General features: G+C 34.9%; 1 protein-coding gene and 1 pseudogene across 4 annotated transcripts in view; both read right to left on the bottom strand.

The window, feature by feature from the left end:
• The window catches only part of LOC124102283 (A-kinase anchor protein 9), a 91,941-nt gene that overhangs the window by 28,013 nt on the left and 37,950 nt on the right, over window positions 1-25,978 (bottom strand). For all 4 annotated transcript variants that reach the window (XM_058583680.1, XM_058583679.1, XM_046458526.2 and 1 more), the window contains 5 exons: window positions 24,596-24,793; window positions 17,038-19,392; window positions 5,141-5,260; window positions 2,101-2,277; window positions 1,648-1,752 (listed from right to left, as the gene is read on the bottom strand). In XM_058583680.1, the coding sequence (XP_058439663.1) occupies window positions 1,648-1,752; window positions 2,101-2,277; window positions 5,141-5,260; window positions 17,038-19,392; window positions 24,596-24,793 (2,955 nt within the window). The remainder of the gene's footprint in view (window positions 1-1,647; window positions 1,753-2,100; window positions 2,278-5,140; window positions 5,261-17,037; window positions 19,393-24,595; window positions 24,794-25,978) is intronic.
• LOC124102284 (suppressor of cytokine signaling 6-like) lies at window positions 11,193-13,738 on the bottom strand (annotated as a pseudogene).

The raw sequence follows: 25,978 nt of genomic DNA, 5'->3' as shown, positions 1-25,978 counted from the left end.
CAGCCTGGCACTATACTTAATGGCTTCCATCACAAAAACAAAAACAAAAAAACCTGTGTGTGTGTGTGTGTGTGTGTGTGTGTGTGTATGTATAGAATTAGGGCTAAGGAAATAACTCAGCGATGGAATGCTTGTATGAGGCCCTTTGAGCCCCAGAACACACACACAAATGAAGAGAAACAACTAGTAAGCTACACCAAGTATTCTTAATCAACTACCACTACTTTTAGATAGAGTTGTGAAGGTTCATTTTTTGGGGGAGGAGATTATTCAGTATTTAAGATAAATCATTAAGTATTAATTCCTTTCAAATATATAGAAATAGTTACACAAAAATAAATGTGCTCACTGCTTCAATGAAAACTCCAAACCTAATAAACAAGAACTTCTCAGATGTTACATAAAAATGGGAAAACGATCCTTCTCATGGATCATTTCAACTATAGTAATTTCTATGGATTCCTTTTTTCTTCTTTGAACTACACATTCGCTGAACTGTCATTTTAGCTGATATCTAAATTAGTTTTGTAAACAGATTTCCAAGTACTTATTAACAAATACTTCTACGATATTTAAGCAAAATAAGTATTTGTTAAAATAAATTTAAATGTTCTGAGAAAAATTCTATGGAAAGAGACAAAACATAATTAAAAACATCTTAAACATTTAAAATTATTTACTACTATACGATGTTGAGTATTATATGTTTTAGGAAAACTATTAGTAGACAAAGAAAGTTAAAATTACTATAGCTCTAAAGGTAAATTTTCTTTTCTTGTTCTCACAGGGGTATTATTATGTTGCCTAGGCTGACCTTAACCGCCTTGGCTCAAGTGATTCATTCTCCTGCCTCAGCGTCCTGAGAAGCAGGGACTACAGGCATGCACCACCATGCCTAATTGGATCCTTCTCTTTAAGAAGGAGGGAGAAGGGCAACACAGGATAACTTTATAGTTACTTTCCTGTTATTATTATTTTGTGGTGCTGCAGATTCAAACCCACATTGAGCTAAATTCCCATTCCTAGTTCATTATTAATCTTTTAAGCACAAGCTTCATATGTTGTAAAACAACACTATCAATTCTCAGGGAAAAGTTTAAAAAGAAAAAGGAAAGCAAGCAAACCCAAATTCACAGTAGAGAGGAGCAAAAACTCAACGCCCATAGCATGAACAGGAGAAAAGAGATGCTGCCTTTTGTCCTAACTACTACATTTTTCACTGTCCTCTTCACTCAGCCCATACCTGCTAAATTGTCCTTTCTCCCTCTCTAAATTTCTTCTTGCTTCAAAGTGCTCACACTAGTTATCCTCTCAACCTGGAATAAACTTCCTTCATAAGCTTATCAGTTCACATGTTTATTGTCTTGAAGATCAATTTAGGCACTGAATTGAGAAAGTCTATACTTTGGTTTTAGACCACAAATTTCATTTTGTTCAAATGACATTTTCAAGGTAACTGATTTTAACATAACTCAAAACATATTTTGTCATTTAAAAATAAAGTGGTAGAGTGCTTGCCTAGTATGTGTGAGGCACTGGGTTCAATCCTCAGAACCATGTAAGTAAATAAAACAAAGATATTTGCCCATCTACATCTAATACACACACACACACACACACACACGAAAGGAAAAAAAAAGTCCTTACCTCTTTCTCTTTTCTGTCGATAGCATCTCGCTCAGCTTGCAGTTGCACTTCTAGAGACAATTCTGCTTTAGCTTGTAAGGCTCCAAATTGTTTCTGGTCCTCTACCTTTAAATATATAAGAATGTTCTCAAATTTTCAGACATTAAATACTGATTATTCAGAGTGTGTGTGTGTGTGTGTATGTTTCCTTTTGGATAAGTAGCAATTCTCTCTGACCAGTTAGGAGGACAAACTCTACATTAGTGAATATCAAAAAGTTACAGATATTCAGTCTTGAATACATTCATAGAGTCAAACAGGAACTTTTGACACTTAAAATGCATTTCTCAGATAAAAATGAAGGCTCTTTCCCATCTGCCCCCACCCTCAAGCTTTCTTATTCAAGCTCTGATGTTTGTGTATCAAACTTTTCTTCATTAAAACACTTAATAAAGTTAACTCAAAATGTCACACCTTTTGAAAATTGTCTGTGCTAACAAGTAAGGCTTGTTCCAGTTCTCTCACTCTGAACTCTAGCCTTTCAATTTCTTCATTCCTCTCTTGTACATCTCTCTGAAGCTGTTCTTTTGATAGAAGCAGCTCACTGCACTTGTCTGTTTTTTCTTTTAGATCATTTGTTAACTGTTCAACCTGAAAATATATTAAACAAAAAAATCTAAAAATTTGAAAAGTTCATAACTTTTAATTCATCTCAAAAATCATTTTTTTCCAAAAAAACATTTTGAAATGCTATTATTAATTTCATTTTTTATAAGAATAGCAACTATTATCTCAAACAAAGGTTGATATTTCCCAAGTTGATAAGAACTAGGCAGCACTAGTAAACAACAAATATTGCTTTTGCTCAACCCTTTTTAGAAAAATTTCATTCTCTTAAGACTAACACTTTAGCTAGGAAGAGGGGAAAACCACATTTTGAATAATGTTGAATTATCTAGTAATGGTACAATCATACTAAGACCTATGACCTTAAAGATGGCAAATTTGTAGAGTACTTACTGACTTGCTCTCAGAATGTGAAGTAAGATAACCTGAAAAAAAATCTTTCATGAATTACCTTTTGATAATAGTTATTTACAAAGCACTTTCAACCTATACATTGCACCATCCCAGAATAGAGATGAGAATGGGTGGAAAGAGAGAGCTGTACATTTAGTGTCTTAATAGTTTCTCCTGCATCCAAAATAAATAATGACACATCTCACAACTTATCCCTGAAGACTGATATGCAAGTGCCTTCAATTCAATGGCTCTGTGATAGAAGAATACAGGAAGGATTAATAAGATAATTTATGAAATTAGTTCTGATCAAGAGGGAGAGGAGGTTCCTAAAAAGATAAGTGATGGTAAGAAATAAAAGAATACTACCTTTATTCAGTGAAATACTTGGAGGCAATTATACAAAATGACAATCATTATTCAGAACATTAAAAAAATGCAAGCTTAATTATAATTACAGGATTAAATTTTAACAGTAATAAAGCTACTGAGAATAATAGGTTGACTAAGTTTTGGATTACGTTCATGAGAAAAGGCTATAAAACAGGTACAATGAAATGGCATATTATAATATGTATTCACAGTTGGAATTTTTGGGTCTTCAGAAAATCAGAAGTTGGGATTAGTTCTGGCAGGGTAAGCAGAGAACAAATGGGTCACAATGTTCCTGAGGAAACTCAAACATACCTTAAAGTTTCATGAACTAGATGGGTCAACTTTCAAATATTTTTAAAAAAATTATATAGTAGAAAATGGCAGTCAAAGTTCTAGATTTTGAATTATCTTTTGAGTTTCAATGAATAAGTCACTGTTTTTCAAAAGCTAAAAATACATTTGTTAGAAATAAGGGCAATGACTACAAACAAGGGGAATGATGACTTCTCTGCTACTCTAGCAGATTTAACATTTCATTACAATGAACTTATAGGCATTTTATACTTCTTTGAGGTACTTTTAAGAGAAATGAATCAAGTAAACTTCTTAGAAATTGTAGATAATTTTCAGCAATAAAATTATTTTCAGAAATAATAGTAGTTGAATTTAAGTGTTAACTAAGGGCCACACTAATACTGCTATGCAGTGGGAGCTATTACTGTCTTTATTTTCGAAATGAATAAATAGATTTGAAAGGTTAAGTAGCTTAGTTACTGTCACACATCTACTACATAGCACAGCCATGATCCACACTGGGATTGCTTATCTCAAGCACAATCTCTTTATAACCAGGACAAGCCATCTTTAGAAATATATATAAGTGATATACGTATAAATATATATAATATTTCCCATGTAGCATTTGTTTAATAAATGTAGAGTTTTCTGTATGAGGAAAATGGACAGTGGGAGTGACAGGGTAGAAGCAGGGAGACTGGTCAGGAAGCTACCTCACACATATAGGCAAATAATATGACAACTAAGACACAGGGAAATGAATAAAGGTGAAAAGAATAAAAAGATGTAGTATAAATCTGATCCATTAGTGGTTTGGGATCAGGGCTGAGAAGGAGTGGGACTGAGGAAGAATTCTAGAACTTAGCAAAGAAGATGATTTAGAAGGCACAACATTTATTGAGATGAAGAAGGAATAATTTTATTCTTGTCTTTTTGATAAAGGCTAATCAGGAACCAAGAATATGATTCCTGGATATGTTAAAAATGAGACATCTATGTGGAGACAGAGTAGGCAGTTGAAAATTCAAGTACAGAGTTCAACAGTGATGTTAGGAATAAAGGAACAACTGTGGGGCAATTTACAGATGACTGGGAAGAAAATGTAAAAACGGAAGAACAAGGACTCTAAGACTAAGTCATGAGGCACCCCTCATTTATTTTGGGTAGGCAGAAGACAAATAAATACTGGAGGAGAGAGACCACACTCTACAGTAGGTGTGTCACAGCAGTCAAGAGAAGGAGATACTTATAGAAGACTGTAATGAGTGTCTCCAAATGGATGAGTAGTATTAAAGACAGAGAGGTGATTACTAGATACAGCCAAGAGGCTTTGGGTAACCTTCATAGGAACAGTTTAAATATACTAAGGGGTATAAAATTCCAAGAAAAAGATGTTGGAAACTTCATTGTAGTGGACTGTAAAAGAGAAGAGAAAGGGAAATAATTAGTAAAGAGTGACTACAGAGAATTATCAGTTTTGTTGGGATGGGAGTAGAGAATTAGGCAGAGAAGTTTATTTAATACTAGAAAATATATAAAGATGGAAATAATTCCAAATTTCTGTACAACATTTTTATGTTTTGTTTTTGATGGTGCTGGCATCAAATCCAGGGCTTCAGGTACGCTAGGCAAGTGTTCTACCATGAACTATAACCCCTAGTCCAATACAAACATTTTTTAGGGTTTATGACCTCCTCACATTTAAGTAACATTCAATGTCCTGATTTTTAAGATTTATACCTTATTCACTTTTAAGTTTTTCATAATGTAACTCTTACTTCACACTCAAGATACAAATAGGAAATACCAATAAAGTTCTTACCTCTCTAGTTTGATGTTCACCGACAGGCTGGATTCGAGGCACAACCTTAAGTTGTTGTTCTAACTTCTGTATTTCTTGTTGGAACAAATCTCTCTCGCGTTCTCTGTCAATGGCTTGCTCCTGAAATTGAACAATAATAAAAACAATAGTAATTGAAGAAACAATATTTATTAAACCTATTATCTTTCTTTAGTTATAGGTTGTTAAGTTTGTTTGAAAAGAAAGGACTGATGACCATGGAATCACAAAGATTCAAAAATATTTTTGGTATGACACATTACTTATTTGGGTTCTTCCACAAAATTTAAATACTTAAAATTTATTTGAAGTACATTTGTTTTCATTTAGGTAATGTTAAACTCAGAATGAAATAATTCTCCTCCATCAATGAATGTACTTGTACAATGGAGAAATTACACTGCTAACTCAGTCATTAAGCAAATAAACAAACTGTCTGGTACTTCTTAAAGTTCTGAAAATTTTTGTTTATTACAGTTTCTTATATCCTGCAGTTAGTCTGTCAAGATGTCTTAACACCTATATGAGATGGAGGCCTGACCTTATGACTGTTGCAGCTAAATGTGATTTTTTTTTTTAAAGAGAGAGTAAGAGAGAGAGAGAGAGATTTAATATTTATTTTTTAGTTATTGGCAGACACAACATCTTTGTATGTGGTGCTGAGGATCGAACCCGGGCTGCACGCATGGCAGGCGAGTGCGCTACCGCTTGAGCCACATCCCCAGCCCAAGCAGCTAAATGTGATTTTAATGAAACTCCAGCAGACGTAAAATCATCAATACCCTAGCTGTTCACACTTTATGAACTGGTGGATCCCACACCTAGCCTATGAGATACCTCTTAAAATACTCTTTCCCTGCTTCTTTTGCAAATTAGTTATTTTGATAATCATCCAATTTCTCTCATTTGAGGTAAAAACAAAACTGTGGGTAAGAAATAATTATTCATAAATAGCAGCATTTAAGTCAACATAAGAATTAACAACAAAGAAAGAAAAAAGAAAGAAGTAACTAAGGAGAAAAATAGACTCAAAGAGTAACAGATAAAGATGACCCAGAATGTGGCAAACAGTCTTTGTAATAATATATTAACTAGTGGCATACTACATTAATTGATATTCAGAAAGAATACAAAATAAAACAATAACAACAAAAAACTGCACAAAAAACAAAAACAAACAAAACACCATTGCTTTACCTACAATAGGTAATTCCTTGAAGAATGAAAGAATTGAAAACATAAATGTGTAATAAGTTGAGCAATAAAATACCTTTAAATTAAATGATATACTAATATTTCACCCCAGTTTTGGAAACACATAGAACTTATTTCCATTATCATAAAACAAAAATCTTTATAAGTAAGGTGTGTCCTCTTATGACTAGGAACATGGGTCATGGTAAGAAACTAACTACAAATTTAACTACTGTTAAAAATGAATGAAAAAAGACTCAAAAAGTAGTAAAGAAGAGTCTGGATGATGGCATATGGTGATTCTGACAATAAATCAAGTTATATTCAATTTTGCTTTTTCCTCTAGTTTAAAAGCATATAAACCTTTCTGCAACTAAAAACTTAAAATACAATGACTTCAATTTCTAGAAACACATTTAACTGTCCAGACTAGCTCCTTATCCTCGGGTTTCAGAAGATCATGACTTTACCATATACAGGAGGCTATTAATTGACAGCACTGAGCTACATTTCCCCAATGAAAAAGGTTTACATTAATCATATAATGTCAAGCCATTTAACCTTTTTTCCCTGTAAATTATTTCCTTCAAATTGTAAAACACTTCTGCTGCTGTCTTTCGGTCTTCACTTTACTTATTTCTCTAAATTATTTAATGGAGGGACTAACTCCTGCATACATTACCTGAACAATGCTAAGCACACTGGGGGCAATACTTGATGGCAAAATGTGTTTCAGTACTTACAATTATTATTAAAACAAAAAGCTTAGCCTGATCATTAATTCTCAGATTCCCCTTTGAGAAATTATAGAAGCATGTAGCTTGATTCCATTATTCTAAAAAATGAGAACTAGTAAACTCACAATAGTGCCTTATAATGAAAATCATTATGAGAGAATAAATTATTCATTAATTTCTTCCAAGGAATTGTTTTTTATTTGCATTAAGTTTTATCTTTTATTGACAAATAATGATTGAATATTTTGAGGTACAAAGTGATGTTTTCTTACATGCACTCACTGTGGAATAATCAAACACATCCATCACCTCAAATATTTATCATTTCTTTGTGGTTAAAATTCTCTCCTATAGCAATTTTGAAATATATGTTAACTATTATCACTATGCTGTGTAATAGAACACCAAAAATTATTTCTCCTCTCTGAAACTCTCCCCCCCACAAAGACTTCCTAAGAGAAATATTTTTTGGTAAATAATCTCCTTGGCTCTAAATAATAACCTCTGGATTCCATAAAACTTCAATTGTTGAAAGTTTAATTCCCGTAAAACAGACATTTCTATTTCCCCCTAACTGAAAAGTCAAGTGTCTTTGAACTGATTCTCAAAGATAATTTTTCTGCAGAATTGGAGAAAGACCACTAAATAAAGATTGTATTACAGAAATTATCTTTCTAAGGGCCTTAGAAGATTTTCTAAGCATGTTTCGTCACATTACGTTGAAAGCTATTCCAACAAATTGGAAAACTACCAAACTCCACTGAAATCGTTCCTGTTAAGTTTGCCAACAATCTCTGGATTTCAAAATTCATTTATCAGTTATAGTTATAATTAAAAACTAAAGAATAACTAAACAAAAATCTTAGTCTGCTCTTTAATCCTCAGATTCCCAGAAGGCAGAAGTAGTAGTGGTTAAGACCATGGATTCTGAAACTAAAGTACCTGGGTTCCCACTCTAACTCTCCTTAATTTATAAACCTGGGCAAATGACTTCTCTAACTGGTTTCTATGTTTGTGCTCTCCTTATACTTTCACCACCCTCTACCTACTCTATTCTATTTTTAAAGATAGTCAAAGTGTTTATTTTGGAAAATACAAGTTAGATTCTCTAACTATCTCAAGATGGAAACAATCTATATGTCTTTTAAACAGTAAATGGATAAACAAACTGCTGGAATTTCCCTCACTTATTAAAAAGGAACAAACTATTATTAGACATAACAATATAGATGATTCTTAAATGCACTTTATTAAGGTAATAAAGCCTGACATGATGCACGTTTTCATTTATGACACTTTGGAAAAAGCAAAACTGTAGAAAAGGAAAGCAGGCCAGTGTTTACCACAGGCAGGAGGTGAGAGAGTGGCTGACTATAAAAGAACAGTGCCTGGGAATGTTGGGGTGATGAAACATTATATCATGACTGTAAGTGATGTAGATGACTCTACACACCTGTCATAACTGAAAGAACTGTCCATAGAATGATTTTTTTCATATATTAATAAGAATTAGGAACTCAATGGAATAAAAAAAATCATAAATAAGTTATGACTGTTATAAATAAATATTCATGTATTATATTCATGTATTATATTCATATATATTTGAATATATATGTGAATGTGTTTGTGTGTGTATGTGTGTTTGTGTATTCATATATGAAAAAAACCACACCAACAGGGTGAGAGAGAAAAGAGTTAACCTAAGGTACTTGAAAAACAATATTTTGACTGTATATTATAAGGCTAAAAACAAAAAGTACTACACACAAATAATGTAGTCTAGTTAGAGAATTTGTTTTTCACAGGGGTGTAGGATAGCAATTCTGAAATTATATATGTGTATATTATGGTTGAGCAAACAAATAAAAATGCAATTGAACATGAGACTCTCCCTTTTTCACTGTTGGAGAACAAAGTTACTAAGAAAAAAAGGGCAGGGCAAAACAAATGCTGTGGTACCAGAACTGGAGGGCTCAGAATGAATTTATGGATTTTTAAATTATACATGTATACAGAGAGATTCAGATATAGATAGAAGGATTAGCATACAAAGATATATTTTTAAACTATCCACTAACAGGGCTTAGAAGTAATGACATCCTAGTAACAATGAGAAAGATCTTGGTTTCTAGATAGTATTTTCCAATAAAAGAAATATGAATTTCATGAAGAAGTGATTGATTCTAAAGTTAGGGTAGGAAAAATACAAGATGGGTTTGAAGCTTCTTGTAGTACCAATACTCAAAAAAGCAAGTACACTTCAAAAGGATGTACCTCAAATCAAAAAGTTCTTAATGCCAAAGCTGAAACAAAACCAAGTATTAGGTTACAACTAAAAGGATAAATTAGTCATGAGTCTATACTGATATTGATTAGAAGTGAAGATATAGCTCATACAGCTAAATAAATAAATAAAACAATGAGGAAAGTATAAAATTACCATTGGAACACCATAGTAATAATTACTGCATGCAAGATCCAACAATGGATGTAAGAATATTAGATGAAAGAAAGTTAAGGAGAAAAGGTTATTTGCATAGTATCAAAGTACCTCCTCCAAGATAGTTATTCATTACAAAGGGGAAAACATTACAGTTGAGAAACCCAGCAGATATCACAAGCAATGAAGATTAACATTACCTGTAATAATGACATATGGACTCACGTAACCAGGCATGAAGCACAAGATGGCCACAGCATTTTTTTGGTAGTATCAAAAATATACAGGCTTCATGTAATCACAACAAACATCAAACAAATCCAAACTGAGGAACATTCTAAAAAATAACTGACCAAAAGACTAAAGTATTGTCAGAGACTGGTGAAACCAAAGATGACATGACAACTAAGTACAATGTAGGATCTGGGAATGAATCTTGGAACAGAAAAACGTCATTATAGGAAAAACCAATGAAATCTAAATAGTTTATACTTTAGTTAACAGTACTGCAGCAATTTTAATTTCTTAGTTTTATAATTATATTACAGATATGCACTATGTTGATGTTAGGGAAAGCTGAATGAGTGGTTGGTACATGGAAACTCTCATAGTTTTAGAATTTTCTGTAAGCTTAAAGTTATTTTAGAATGAAAAGTTAAAAACTGTCCCCTATGACTCCAAATCTTATGAAGAGTTAAGGAGAGAAGAGGTCAGAGTATAATCTGGTTTTTCAGATACACTTTGACCTTCTCTCCCATGCCTCTCTCCACTGTCCTTGCTCCAGCTGCCCTGTCCTCTGTCAAGCACACCCCCTGGCTTTTGTAATTGCTATTCCCCTGCCTAAACATTCTTTCCCATTTACCTGTGTATTAGCCTCCCACTCTTCTTTAAGGAATATGAATTCATATCACTTTATCAGAGAGGCCTTTACTAATTTTCCTCGATAAAATACTCTCTTTCTTCATTATGCTGTACTTCCCTTTATTCTTTTTTTTTTTTTTTCAAATCTAGCACATTTTATTGTGACTACATAAAAGAAAAATATAAATCCAACTTTAAAGCAATCTTTTCTTTCTATTCAAATCAATTTCAAACTTTTTTAAATAAACTTTAACATTGTTAAGAGAATCCAGTCCATTTATGAAAATTAGTTGTACAATCAAGTTCACCCAAGAATGTGTTGACTAAACTAAAGAAATCACAGATTAAACATTTAACCAAAGGAACAGTGCAGGCAACATGAACACAGCGCTCTCACGGGAACTGATCTCACTTCTGTAGTCACTATTCCAGTCTACAGGTCTTTACACTATGCCAATTTGTACCCGGGTTTAATGACAGAAAAGGCCACGATTGCTAAATTTGTGGTATATATCTCTTTATGACTCTTAAATGTAAGGCCATTTATTAAAATGGACAAACCACAAGATGAAAATGAAGGCAACAGAAAAACACAAAGTTTTCACAACCAAAATATTAGCACAACCTTAAAAATAATTTAGAAGTTGTAAAGATATGTGGCAAATTTGCATCCCATTAACTAAGATGATGTCAATTAATAATCCTAAATAAATCTTTTTGAAGTATGACATTAAAAAGTCATTTTCAGTGTATATGTAAATAGTTTTATCACACGTTCATTCAACAGTAACTTTTGAAAATGGGTCATTTAAAAAGACAAAGTAATTTTCATTCTGTAAGTTTCATTCAACTTTACTTAGGGTTGAAGACACATGAAATGTGCTTTTAATGCATAAAAATCACAGTGGATAGCAGCAAAGGACGGGGGGGGGGCATCAAGGAGAATCTGATAATTCACATTGCGATTATTCGGCACACTAATGAAAGATAATTCACACTTCTAGAATCTCAAGACATCCCTTTTTAAAGAACCAAAATAAACCCAAGACACCTTGCAGACACTTCCCCACCCCTTAACAAACTGTTGACTCTTACACATAAAATTAAAATAGTTATGGCAGCAAAAGATTCTGATGGCAATGAAAGTTGTAAACTGTATCTCAATCTCTTTTTCTTATTCCCAAAGTGCAAGATGCAGGGTTCTCAATCTTTCAGTAGTGCTTCTCCTGTAAATAATCCTTCATTTTGTTTGGCAAAGGCAGTTTCTGAATCAGGTCTATCCTGGTATACTGACGTATAACGAAACGACACAGGCACCTGCATGAACCGTGACACTGGATTGGTCAGTCTGACGGGGTAGGTTGCAGATCCAGGCAACCGAGACCTTGAATAACAAAAAGCTCCATTTTCAGAGTCCCTGATTGAATGCTCGATTAGATCAACTATGGATGTATGTCCTTCCACATCTGGTTGTTCATAAAAGCTAAACCTACCATTCGAGTGCTCAATTCTAGTGTGAAGTGTTTTACCATGGGAACGAAAGCTCAAGCTTAGAAGGTAACGGTCGTCAGAACTATCCCGAACAAGAAAAGAACCATCGGGCACGTTGGCTAGCTTCCCTTCTGCCTCCCAGCGTGTGATTGGTCCCCAGTACCATCCTTGTTTTGCAAGTTTCTTCAGCTCTTCCGTAAGGCTTGTCACAACCATGGGACCACTACTTTGCACAGAGTCATAAACCCTTGCCACCCCAGGGGCAGAGTTAGGATCAAAATTCAAATGACAGCGCATACTTTCAGCCACATGGGCATCTGTGCCCGTGAGCCCACTGAAGTTCCTTTGGATCTGATTAGTCTGCATTGGAGGTAGCAATGGCGAGAGTGGAGGGACCTCATCATGACTTGCTCTGGGGCTCTGCAACATGACTCCTGTGGTGCCAATCAACAAGCCATTCACTGACTGGTCTACAAAGATCTCTGGGGCAACAACTAGGTCCTGGTCTACCTGATTCTCATCTTCGGCAAAAGAGCTCCCTCCCACTTGAGGAGGAACCGCAGAGACCTCCATGGGCGAAGAAGTGTCCAGACAATAGCTGCGCGATCCTTCCAAAGGACACATCCCCTCGTCTAAAGGCACGGTGTACTGAATGTAGTCCTGAGGCACAAGTCCAATAACTACAGGCACGTGTTCCTCCAGGTGGAGATGCAAGTCTCCGTGGGGAGAATCTGAACGCTTGAGGGAACCATTCTGCTCCTGGCACACAGTTTCAGCCTGAAGGTCATGGAAATCCTTTCAAACCCCGTTCAGCGCAGGACTTGGACTAGAAGAGTGGACCAAAGCTTTGACCCTCACCTCCATTTTGATACAGGTCTCCTCAGAGTTCGTGGGTCGGAGAGGCCAGGGCGTGGGGCTGTAGTGGTGACTGCGGAGGGAAGTGGACCTGATGGGCCTCTGAGCTCTGACGTCCTTGAAGACCACAGGAGCCGAGGAGGAGGAGAAGGTGTCCTCCTCAGCCAAGCCCCCCGAGGGCGTGCTGCCCTTGCCCTTGGGCTTCTGCTTCACAGAAAGTCGCCTTTTCAGGGTCCCCATCAGGCTCTCGCTCTTGGATCTGCTTTTCCCACCTTTCTCATCTTCGCTATTGATATCACAGCTGGCCATATCTTTACCGTAGCAGCTACCAAACAAGGAATCATCTTTTCCAAAGTCACTGGCTAGGGATGGCTGTTGTACTACCATGAAATCAGTGTCTTCCTTACTTTTATTCAAATTAAAAGACTTCCGGAAGGTTTTAAGACTAATTTTCTTCATTATGACTAGTTACCTAATCCAAGGGATCAATTTCTCACTGGAGTATCACACTCAAACATCTGGAAAGGCCGCAGTGCTGCATCTATATATTTTTCCAGCCTCATTTGACCACTGGAGCCATTTTCTGTGAAAGCTGGTAAACAATGCCATTCATGTTTCTAAACAGCGCTGACTCTTCAGGGCACTAACTACTTAAAATCCATTCATTCAAGCCCGCTAGGTTGTGGGTCCTGGGGGGTTAAAAATAAAATCTCCAGGTAAACTGCTGCTGCGGTGGCTGGGAACATCGGATGTTTCACCTTGAAGCAGACATAAGTTTACTTTGTTTGATTGCAAACGTATCTTTATTCCAAGGCACACAGAAAATAAAAAGCGTCTCTGGGAGCGGCCGGCGTCCCGATTCTCAGCACCGCGGCACCGGCGGGCTCCGTGCCGGCCCTGCAGACCTCTCAGCCGCGCGCCTCTCCCGGCCGAAGCCCGGTCCCACCACCTCTTCCCACCAGCCCCCAATTCCAGAAGTGGGGCTGGGAGCCCCCGATTGCCCACTGCCCTGCGCTGGCACACACGCCACCGCGCTCGCTCGGGTCTGGCGCCGGGACCTGCCCCGGGCGACCCCCGCGCTGCCGCGGGGACCCCGGCGCGTCCCCGAAGTTGCCAACTCGCGGGCGCGCCGAGAACCGGGGTCTCCAACTGGCCGCCTCCCGCCCGGCCCGGCCCGCGGCGCCCGCCGCCCCCGCCCCACGCCCGCCCCACGCCCGCCCTGCGCCCCGGCCGCGGCCTCCGGCCCGCACGCCGCCGGGAGCAGCGCCCAGGCCCCGCGGCCGCGGGCAACAAAGGGAGGCCGAGGGTCTGCGGCGCCGCAGCGGCCGCGCAGGCCTTGGCCCTCTCCCTTTATTCTTTTACACAGCAGTTATTACCATCTATGCATCTATTTATTATTGGCCTCCGCCATTAAATTATGAGCTCCTGCGAGCAGGGATTTTGTCCATTTCCCTTATCACTGTATCTCTAATATCTAGAACAATAATTGTTATATAGTAGGCACTCAAAACTTCGCTGAATGAATGAATGAATGAATGACTTATCTCAAACATCAAATCAAAGCTTTATGGCCTGCACCTTACCCCAAACTGTCAGATGCTATTCAGAGTATCCTGTGCAGAGCTATTTGCCTGTATTTAACTGAAAGCACAAAGATATCACAGCAGTGCCATTTTGTTATAGAAATGAAGAAAATAAATCAAGGTTAAAGGAAGAAGAAGCAAATGATAATATATTAAAGAGGAAAATGGGATACTAGTTATTTCACAAAGATGTTACACTTTATTTTGTGTCAATTTAACGATTAAATGTATTCATTTGGTTCATAATATTTTAGTTATTAACAATATTCTGAAGAAGTCATTGGATTTAAATATTATCCATGGTTAAGATTAATAATTGTTCTGCAGTTAGTTTTAAAAACTGTCACAAAGCTCCTAGTCCCTTACTTTAGCACTTAACAAACTGACACTCATTTGGAAAATACCGTGACCAGGCTCTTACTGCACCTCACTAGCTAGTCACATAAACAGAGAGTTGTCATGTGTTACGGACTTGACCTAGGGAACTGAGTGTTTCAGAAAGATCAAACACACTTAACTGTTGACTGATGGCAGTTTTAATGACTATGGTGAAGTTTTCTCTAGTTGTCTGTAAGAGCAAATAATCTGTAGAAACCACTGTTCACTTGTCATTTATTTGTCATTTTCCATGGTGATTATCAAAAGATAAATACTATAGTACATTAACCATAATGTGCATAATTTATAGTGGCATTGAAGAGTAGCAACACTATCAACAGTGGTCAAGTTCCAGGTCAAAAGTATGTTATAAGGATCAAGAAAGAAAAAGTAGGGCTGCAATTGTAGCTTAGTGGTAGAACATTTGCCTAGCGTGTGTGAGGCACTGGGTTCCATCCTCAGCACCACATTAAAAAATAAATAAATTAATTAAATAAGGTTATTTAAAAAAGAAAGAAAGAAAAAGTATTACCAGTTGTTTTCCTGGTAGAAAAACTATAAATCATAGAATATAAACACTAATATGACTGAAATAAGCATAAAAAAAACAAAAAGAAGAATTTAATATAGAATTATCTATACTATACAACTTTCATAGAATAAAAGGGATAATTAAGATGCATATGCATTCAAGCTTTAAGTACTGACTCAGTGGACCCGCATACTCTAGAAGTGGTTTATGGATAAGCATTCTAAAAGAGAGAGAATGTAGGACTTAGGCTAATTATAAAAGACTAAAAATGTAGTAAATCTTGGTAAAAATGTGTATTTTTTAATGTTAACTATGGAATTTCACATTTCAACACAACATTTACAATGTCAATGTTTGAGTTTAAATAGTCTGCTCAACTTTGGGCTAAAGGAAAGGTGACTAGAAAATTCTCTGATCCAAGAGTGTAAAATTAATGTCTTAATAATACAAATGAAGCTGAATTTTATGGGTACCATTTCATTTCCTTACAAGCACTTAGGATGTTGATAGTGAAAAATAAAATAACTCTTCAGAACTTTGAATATAGGACCACCACTGATTTAAAAAAAAAAAATTTAAATCATTTTCCCTACTCTTGGCAAATAACAAGCATTGGAGCTTTCAAGAATATTATATGTCTTTGGTTCTCTGTGATGCTCAAGTAAATTTTTGAGTTACTGAAATAGAAGCTTTAATCATTCTGTACATGCTACAAAAGAAAGCTCTAGAGAAACAAGAATTGCCCAAGGTTAGAAATTTCATCTGCTATTTAACTACAGGCCTCAGAATTAATCTATGAAAACATTTTTGGGAACTACATAAGGCATATGTTTGCTTTAGTTTGGCCAATCAAGGTGCAAACCAGAAGATATCTATTTTATTTATCTAACTATTTATTCCCCATCCTTTCCCCCAGTGCTGGGGATAGAACTTAGAGCCTTGCATATACTGGGCAAGTGCTCTACCACTGAGCCACATAACAGGAAATACATTATAATGAATTTCCCTGACTAGTTAGTGAACTCCCCTTACAATATGTGGTATCTCAAGAGTCTTTACAAGGTATAATTCATATTCTATCACAGAAAAAAGGTTTAGTTTGTTTCCAAACAGAAAAGAATACCTGGAGAAAATTCTGGGTGTCATATCTGAAGACCAATCAAAGAACAAATATTTCAACATTATCATACTGAAGATACACATCAGACTTTTCTGTTATTTCTAATATCAATAGCTGACATAAAAGGAAACAACCTATTATTTTATGTGTTTTATTTCTTTAGCTGTACAGAGAATTAATACTATTTTTTCCTCCTCAGGTATAAGACTCTAAAAACTCTAGGACTTAAGTGTTTTTCTTGCACAAAGGAAAAAGAATTTATAACTATTGAACAACTGCATAAGGTTCTAAAACACTCAAGAGTTTGTTTACAATTGTGGAACCTTGAAAAAGACCAGTAGGAAATAAAAACTCTTAAAAGTCTTTGAAATTGCAACAAAATACTAAGTTATAAAATCAATAACTTTTGTAAAGTTGAGATTCTAAACAATATTATTTAAACTACTGTCTTAACAAAGAAAATATTGCTTTATTTCCTGAGCAGAATATATAATAGATTAGCTAAAAGAAAAACAGTGTTTAAGAAAAAATAGGAAAATTAAATGATAAATGATAGATCCAAATGAGAATTACATGATTCACTTTCATTCTCTTTTATGAATTTGTTTTAAGAAGGTGAAAACTCTTTTTAGCATGAAATGTACATTTTCACTATGCTATACCATATGTAAATAAGTAAACATACCTGTTCTGATTTAAGTACATAAAGTTCCTGATGTAGTTTATCATTTTCACTTGATTGATCTGTCCCAGGTGAGCATTCATTTGTTACTGATGGTGAAAATAACTGTTCTTGCTTGCTTTCTCTTCTAATAGCCACATTTTCAAAAGAAATTTTCTCTTCCACTACTGTTTTTGATTCTTCTCCAAAATCTTCACCTACATTAGATAATGATCCTTGAGAATCCTTGCTTATAATAGTTACTATTCCATCTTGTAAAGAGCTTAAATGAACATCACACATGTTTATATTTTCTGCTCTATGATGGTTAATTAGGAGTTCTAGCTCTTGACATCTCAATAGAATTTTCTCTTTTTCTTGCTTTAAAGATTTGACTTCTTCACTGAGAAAATCAACCTCACCATGTTTCTGTTTTAATTGTTCAGAGAGATCAGACATTTTCTCTGACAATTCTAGCTTTTCTCGCTTGGTTACCTCAAGGTTTTCCATAAGTTCTGTTGTATCTTTCTCAACAACTTCACAGATTTCTAATGGCTCTGCGACAAAAGCTTTGTCAGTATCAAGCATGGCACTTTTCACTTTGATTGTAGCTGGATTTATTCTTTGTAAATGAAGCTCTTCATTAAGTGCTTTAAGTTTACTTTTATACTCTAATTCTTGTTTGTTTTTACTGTCTTCTAAATCATCTTTTACCTTGAGAAGGCAAGTATACTCCTCCTGTAACTCTTGATAGTTAACTTCAAAATTTTTTTCAGCAAATGAAAATGTACTTCTTTGCTTTTCAATTTCTTCATTTAGCTGAATACACTGTTGCTTGAGGGCCTCATTCTCTTTTGTAAGCATTTCCATTTCTTTTTGCCAGCTACAATCTTTGGATATGGACTTGCTGGAGTCAATGAAAATCATTTTTTCTTCTTGTTCAGCAGGAACATAAATTTTCAACATGTCCTCAATAGCTTTTTTCTCATTTTTAAGAATGTTATTTTCTGCTTCAAGTTGTGAAAACTTTTCTTTAAGGTCATCCTCTTTTTCCTTTATTTCTTTCTCCAATAATTCAATTTTAAGTTGTAATTCCTGAACTTCTTGTTCAAGCGTACCTTTTTCTTTTTTTTCTTGTCTTAATATTTCGATTTCCTCTTGGAGTTCATGCATCTGAAGGGTCATTTCTTCTGATTTTGAATCCATGGTGGACTTCTGTAAATCTTTTAGTTTTGAAATTTCCAAAACCAACTGATTCTGCTTAGTTATCAAATTGTCTTTTTCAAATTGCATTGTTTCTATCTTTTGACTCATTTCATTTTGTAAGCCATATATCTGCTGTTTATAGTGAATGCCTAAGCTATCTTTAAGTTTTTCAATATTTATTCGATGTTCAACTTCTAAATCTTCTTTTAGTTTTGAAAGTTCTTCTTCATGACTAAATAGAAGCTGTGTTCTCAGCCTCTCTAATTCAGCTTCTTGTGATTCAGCCATTCTGTCTAATACAGCATTTTTTTCTTTTTCCAACATTTCAAGTTTTAGCTTGTTATTTGTAACTTCTGCTTCATGTTTTAACTCTAGTTCTTTCCTAGATTCAGATGCCAGAACAATCTCAGCTTTTAAAGCTTCCACTATACTAAGGGACTTATGTGCTTCATTCAGTTGACTTTCTTGTTCAGCTATTATCATTCTAGCTCTCTGAATTTGGTCCCTTAAAAAGTTCAATTCTTCAAAAAGGTCATCAAGTCGTCTCTGCAGAGTAGATTTTTCTCCTGAAACTATTCCTAGTTCTTCTTGGAGTTTTTCCTTTTGAGCGTTAGTATCTTGTAATTTCATATTCAGTTCATTTATTGCCACGTTCATTAACTTTATTTGATCTTCATTAATTGTAATATTTAAATGTGATTTTAAAACACTCTCAATTTCCTCCTTACGTTGTGCTTTAAGTTCCTCTATCTGTGACATGTGTTGCTTTATTAACTCTTGTTTCATCTGTACTATCTGTTGCCCATACATTTCATCCATCTTTGCTTGGAGTTGTTCTAATCTTTTCTGCATTTCTTGTTCCACCATTCTCTGTACATCAGATTCAAACTGGCTATCTGTGTAATGATGTCTTTTCTGAAGGTCTTCAACTGTACCCATAAACTGTTTTATTTCTTCAGAAAATTGTTTTTCTTTGTGCTTAGAATTAGCCAGCTCTAATTTCATACTTGCAATTTGTTCTTGTAATTCTCTCATTAATTTTTCAGTGGCTGTGACTTGATCTTTTAGCTCAAGATTCTTTTTTTCTTCTATTATTCTTATATTTAACGCCTGGATGATTGTCTCCTTTTCCTGTAATTCTTTTTTATTTGACTTTTCTACTTCATCTTGTTCCTTTAAAAAGAAAAGAAAATGAAAAATATAAGAATGACATTTTTAGCTTCTGGCAACTTCTTATGGGTGTCTCCTTTTTATATAATTCTATAAAAAGCAACTGTTGGGCCTGCCCCCCGTTTTTCCCAGTACAAGGAGACTAGGACTTATCTACCTGACAGTACATATGAGCAAACAATATAACAGTTTTACCCTTCTTGGAAAGAAATTTCTCTTACATTGTGCTGTGATTAAATATTTAAATTTAAAAATGCAATCTAATTTGCCTAGCATGTGTGAGGCCTTGGGTTTGATCTCTAGTACCACCAAAAAAGCAAAACAAAACAAAAACCAGTCTGACTAAAATATCTATATAAACTATCACATTTTCATTTTTCTTATTAACTGGTCAACATTCTAAATATTAAGCATTTCTGATGGGTAGTTATAATACTACATACTCTCTAGACACTCTCAGAAGACACAAAAATATAAAAACCGGTCCTCCCCTGGATTCACAGAAGAAAAAAAATAAATAAATACCGGTCCTCCCCTGGATTCTAGTGATTTGAAGGTATTTCATGGACAAGTGCTATAAAATGAGAAAAACAACAAGAACTAAAGTGGATTCCTTTAAGTCTTCCTTAACTTCATTCCTGGGGTTTTAAGTGAATCAGAAATTTAGGGATATGCAATGCTTAAGTGACTGAACATCAAGTGACACCTAAGACCACTACTGTATATTTACGGCATACCAACTTGGGCTTAGACCCACAGTTCAAACAGAAATATAAAAGACCATCAGATAATTTTCCCCAGTTCCTATCTGGAGACTCAATTTTGGAACTGGAGATTAGGCTAAGACAAGACATATTAATGCATATTCATTAAACAGTTAAGAGCTGTTGTCCCAAAGCCAAGGAAATAAGTGAAATCCATATAACTGATGAAAATATAGGTAAGGAAGTAAAGTTATCTTAAGGAGACACGAGTCCTTGCCAAACAGGACTTCTAGGCGCCTTGAATGAATGTACTAAGAAAATGTAGGCATTGATCAATTGAGTATAGTTCTTGGAAGAAGACCAACGCACCGTCAACCTTTGAGAAGTCTGATCCCTCTCAAAAAACCATACTTAATGCAGAAAACAATGTTGGGAGTTACAGCGAGGAGCATTTAAGAAGTTTAGTCTACAGACATGAACATTACTACTCTGAGATGGATGTAACAGGTTATCTCAACCTCATGCCACTGAACATCTGATTCCTCCAACACCCTTTTCATCTAATACTTAATAAACAATTTTTTAAATTATTACCTGGCTTTTAAAATTCATCTGTCCATAGAAAGAAAATAAAATCCAATGAGCTTAAAATCTGAAATTTGTGATAATTATTTCTCATTGTAAATTCACAGTCTTATATTTAGACTTAAACATTAACCTCTTGAACTAATTCACCTCTGATATAGCTCAAGAAAAAAAATATGACTTCTGAGCCCAACAAATAAAGGCCAAATTTTGCACTACATAAACCAAGGTTATCTTGTGCAGCCTCTTGAGTGAGACTATGAGCTGTTGTCTTAGTGTCACATATTCCTTTTCCAATTACATCATATGTTATTACCAAGTGCCGAGCCTTCTTAATTTCTACACTAGAATGCAACAATAGTAAATTAGTTTAATCTGTTAATCCTGGTATTTCTGTCTGTACAATAAAGATAAATTTTCTCTATCTCCCAGAACGTGTTTGAGGCTAAAATAAAATAATTAAGGTATTTTATTTTTACTGAGCTTTATATAAATATATTCATATACTAGAAAGAAATTTATAAATCATTTGGAACCTATATAAAATGTAAAATCAGGACTGGGGCTGGGTCTCAGAGGGAGAGTGTTTGCCTCACGAGACGAATGAGGCACTGGGTTCAATTCTCAGCACCACATAAAAATAAATGAATCCATAAAGATATCGTGTCCATCTACAACTAAAAAAATTTTTAAAAAAGTAAAATCAGTTCATGATGGTCAATTTTAGCTAAACTGTTAAATAACAACTAGTTTTGAAAAATGTTAACATTGATATAAAAATCTGTTATAATTTTATTTCCTGATTTTCTATAAGATGAAAGGAACACTCCTCATAAAAGAAAATAACTTAATTCAACACTGTCCAACACCTAATATGATTAATAAATAACTAACCATAATTCTTCATTCAACTATTAAACACCACAAATTCACAGTTTTCTTTGTTTAGCTTTTTTCAAATTACATGGTTTTAAATCACTTGTTCTATGTTACAAAACTGACAGCCCTTCAGACAAGGATATAATCCTCTATTTTTAGAACTACACCTGAAAGAGTGGGGAATAATATACTTCCTGTTTGTGACTACTATAACACAGGAGGTTTGGAGGATTAGGATAATGAGCCTTTGACTATCAGTATAGTTACTTCAGCTGCTCTGAAAGAACTACTTCTCAAAGGGATTAAATTTTTTGAAAACTGAGAAATTAAAATATAATAAGAAGAACAATAAAAGTATTATTGCTAACATTCAAATAAAGTTTATTTTCATTACTAAAATGAATTACATAAATTTTAGATAATCTGAAATTATACTGCCTAGTGACAATAAGAAATAATAAAATCCTAGATCCGGGCACTTTCAACCTAGGCCTCGATTGCCTTTCTACTCTTACTCTCCAGAAAGACACTGCCAAAGCCTATTGCTTTCGAAGTAAATTATTTTTTGCTCCCTATACATTTTCAACATTTCAGCCTGGGTCTTTATGCCCACTCCACACCCCACAAAGAATATCCTGCCTATCTCTATTTGTCATGAATTCATAAACAATTCTCTTGATTACCAAATAGGTATTGAATAGCTGAGCTGTTCCATATATTATGTTCCATATATTATACCAATTTATGGGTAAACAAAATATAAATAACACATTATTCCAATTTATAGATCTAACTCAAATATTACCTCTCTGCTGATGTCTACCCTGAATCTTTTCCTCATAAAGCAGACCTCGTCAAAACATTCATAACACTTGTTACCTGCACTTACTTTTTATTTTGTGGTAACTTGTGTACATGCCACACCTCTTCATGGGTTCAGTGAAGAAAGGGGACATCTTAAGGTTCATCATATATCTTTTGCAAGGGTTACTACAGAATAGGTATTCTGTAAACACTTGCATAATCTTTAAATTACCTTAGTTGAAAAGCATGCCCTTCTCATAATTTTAATTTGTACATTTCCTATTTTTCAAAGAGGAGTCTCTGGAGTCAGATAACTGAGCTTTGAAATCTGGCTCTATCAATACATCACTTCTGCACCTGGATTATTTCCTTCATCTTGAGTTGTCTTGGTACCATCATTTGTAAAATGTAAATGATAAAGGTACCCTTATCTCATAGGGTAGTAGTGATGATTCAATGCATTAATATGTGTAAGAGGCTTTGAATTCTGCCTGTTGTAGAGTAAGTACTTAATAAGTGCTAGTTAACACTTTTGTTATCCAAACAATACTCTTGTCTTGGTAATTTCTCAACTTCCTGTAGAATCTTCTAAGTTTATAAAATATGCTGTATTATATGTATTTTCCATCTTCATTATTCACAAATGCTGTATTTGCCTACTTGCTCAAATTTATTTGAAACCCACAAATCCATACCAATGGTGCTTTCATAGACATTTGTAGACACACACAGAGTGATGGCAAGAAATTTGAGTTACTGTAAAACGATGTTCAGCTACATTCAAACATGGTGATCACACTGCCTTGTTTCAGCTCTCATAGAGCAAAAAAGAGGACAGAGATGGCAAGGATCAGAGTGCAGTGCAGTGCAAGGAGCTCAGAATTTCAACTCTGGCACCTGTTAATGGGGCAGCTTCAGGCAAATCACATCTAAACTTCAACTTCTCAAAAAAACAAACAAACAAAAAAATGGAATCTACTAGCATGAATTGTTTTTAAGATTAAAGATTACAATCCATGTGATACATTTCCTACCAGGAGCACTTATTGACTAAATAATTCCCCCAAACTGGAATATAACTCAAGTGAATAAAAAGAATCAACCACATTTTTTTCTAGTTTAAATTTACAAAATTTCTTTTTCAGAATTTTATAATCATAGCTAAAATAAGAAGAAATACATTTAGTTGGGGGAAGAAGGATAGAAATTCTAGTTATAAAAATAGATTCTCCTGAGACTTCAGTTTAACATAGGCAGATCACTTTTAAGGACTATTGCCCTTCTCGGACTATTCCCTGAAGACCTTAAAAGAGCATACTACAGGGATACTGCCACATCTATGTTCATAGCAGCACAATTCACAATAGCTAGACTGTGGAACCAACCCAGATGCCCTTCAGTAGATGAATGGATAAAAAAAATGTGGCATTTATACAGCATGGAGTATTACGCAGCACTAAAAAATGACAAAATCATGGAATTTGCAGGGAAATGGATGGCACTAGAGCAGATTATGCTAAGTGAAGCTAGCCAATCCCTAAAAAACAAATGCCAAATGTCTTCTTTGATATAATGAGAGCAACTAAGAACAGAGCAGGGAGGAAGAGCAGGAGGAAAAGATTAACATTAAACAGAGACATGAGGTGGGAGGGAAAGGTACAGAGAAGGGAAATTGCATGGAAATGGAAGGAGACCCTCATTGTTATACAAAATTACATATAAGAGGTTATGAGGGGAATGGGAAAAAAAAAAACAAGGAGAGAAATGAATTACAGTAGATGGGGTAGAGAGAGAAGAGGGGAGGGGAGGGGAGGGAAGGGGGGATAGTAGAGGATAGGAAAGGTAGTAGAATACAACAGTTACTAATATGGCATTATGTAAAAATGTGGATGTGTGACCGATGTGATTCTGCAATCTGTATTTGGGGTAAAAATGGGAGTTCATAACCCACTTGAATCTAATGTATGAAATATGATATGTCAAGAGTTTTGTAATGTTTTGAACAACCAATTAAAAAAAAAGGAGCAGAGTAATGAGTAGTATCATCTTTAAAACTATTACTACGAAATTCTCAATGCTTTTGAAATATATTATTTTATATACTCAAAGAGTTTGTCTCAATTATGAAATTTTGTGGTGCATATGCATAAAAAAAGATAAACACCTCCATTAAAAACTTTAAAGTTAATTACAAAGCTGCTACAAGTAGGTTGACTTCCTTAAGATACACATACCATTTCATATACTTTAATTTTCTCCTGTAAGAAATTAATTTGCATTTTGAAGTCTTCTTTCTTTTTTTGATAATCTTCTAATAGATGGTCTTTTTCTTCAAGCTGTTGTTGATGAGTGAGAATCTGTTGTTTGGCTTGCAGTAAATCTGCAGCTGTGTTACTGTGAGTGCTGTTTCGTAGAGTTTCACTAGCCTGTAACTTGAAAATAGAAAGAAACCTCAAAATATTAAATTTTGAAGTGACACTTTATCGTACCCTCAGCCCACAGGGGTTCTCTGGAAACTATGCTCCCTTCATAGGCTTACGATCTCAGTCAACATGTTTCCATGCTGTCAACATGCTGATAGGTCATGTGCACTTTGGGTAATGAGCCAAAGAATTTACCTTTCACATTATAAAGCTGAGAAAATAGGAGAAATAAGACAGGCAGACAGGCAGAGAAAAATGCGGACTGAAAGTTCTTCCTGGATTCCTGATGACTTTTCAAACTCTAGTTCCAATTTCTCTTAGAGTTCTGATTGTATTTCTGCCCTTAAGTTCTATAAACAAGCCTGTATTCTTACCTTAAATTCCTCCCTTTTGTTTAATGCAATTAGATTATAGTTCCAACTAAAGATAAATGGAATATATCCAGTTGTCAGTCTAGTTATAATTGAGAACCTAATTAACATAAAACCATACCAGGGTTGGAAAAAGTAGGGTGTAACTGCAGGTTAATTTCTGCAAAAAATATGAGATTCAAAACACATTAGTGGAATTCTTACAATTTGTATGATATCGCCCACATTTGAAAGCTATGAGCTTTAAGAAATTTGTTTTACTTCCAAATCAATCTGAAAGAAATTAATGTGCACATGGAAAAAATTTTCACTTGTTCTGGCTTTTCTATATATCTAATTCTAGAAGCAAATGCCTTTATATTGGGGAGCTCCCCCAATCTGTTACCAGGCAACACCACCAACTTGTTTTTGGAGAGGATGAAACTGAAATCTATTCTGTCATCCTCATTAATGTCCCATTTTCATCTTGAGTTCATAACTGATTACTTAATACAAGAGATGTCACTCTAACTGCAGAGAATATTTACAGGGACTTGCTGACATTCTTAATGGGTTTAAGTCATCATTTTAAAAAAAATGTGATTTATACCACAATTTTCTTTCAGGCTCATTACAAAAACATCTGTCCTGAAATCACTAAAGTTATTCTACTCTATCTTATTAAGTTAAATAAACAAAGTAACATACATGTTACCCCTATTAGTTGAATTCTAGGTGTAAAATGGGATTCTTAATACTATGTGCAAGAACCCCATTTTTCTCGTGAATGAGATAATCTTAAGTTAACACCTGTAATTCTCATTAAATACATAAACTATTATTA

Source organism: Marmota monax, unplaced genomic scaffold, assembly GCF_021218885.2.
Source record: "Marmota monax isolate L192 unplaced genomic scaffold, Marmota_monax_Labrador192_F-V1.1 WCK01_AAM20220418_F8-fsc00531, whole genome shotgun sequence".
Taxonomy (NCBI): domain Eukaryota; kingdom Metazoa; phylum Chordata; class Mammalia; order Rodentia; family Sciuridae; genus Marmota; species Marmota monax.
Note: the sequence above shows the minus strand (reverse complement) of the source record. Positions and strands in the feature narration are given on the sequence as shown.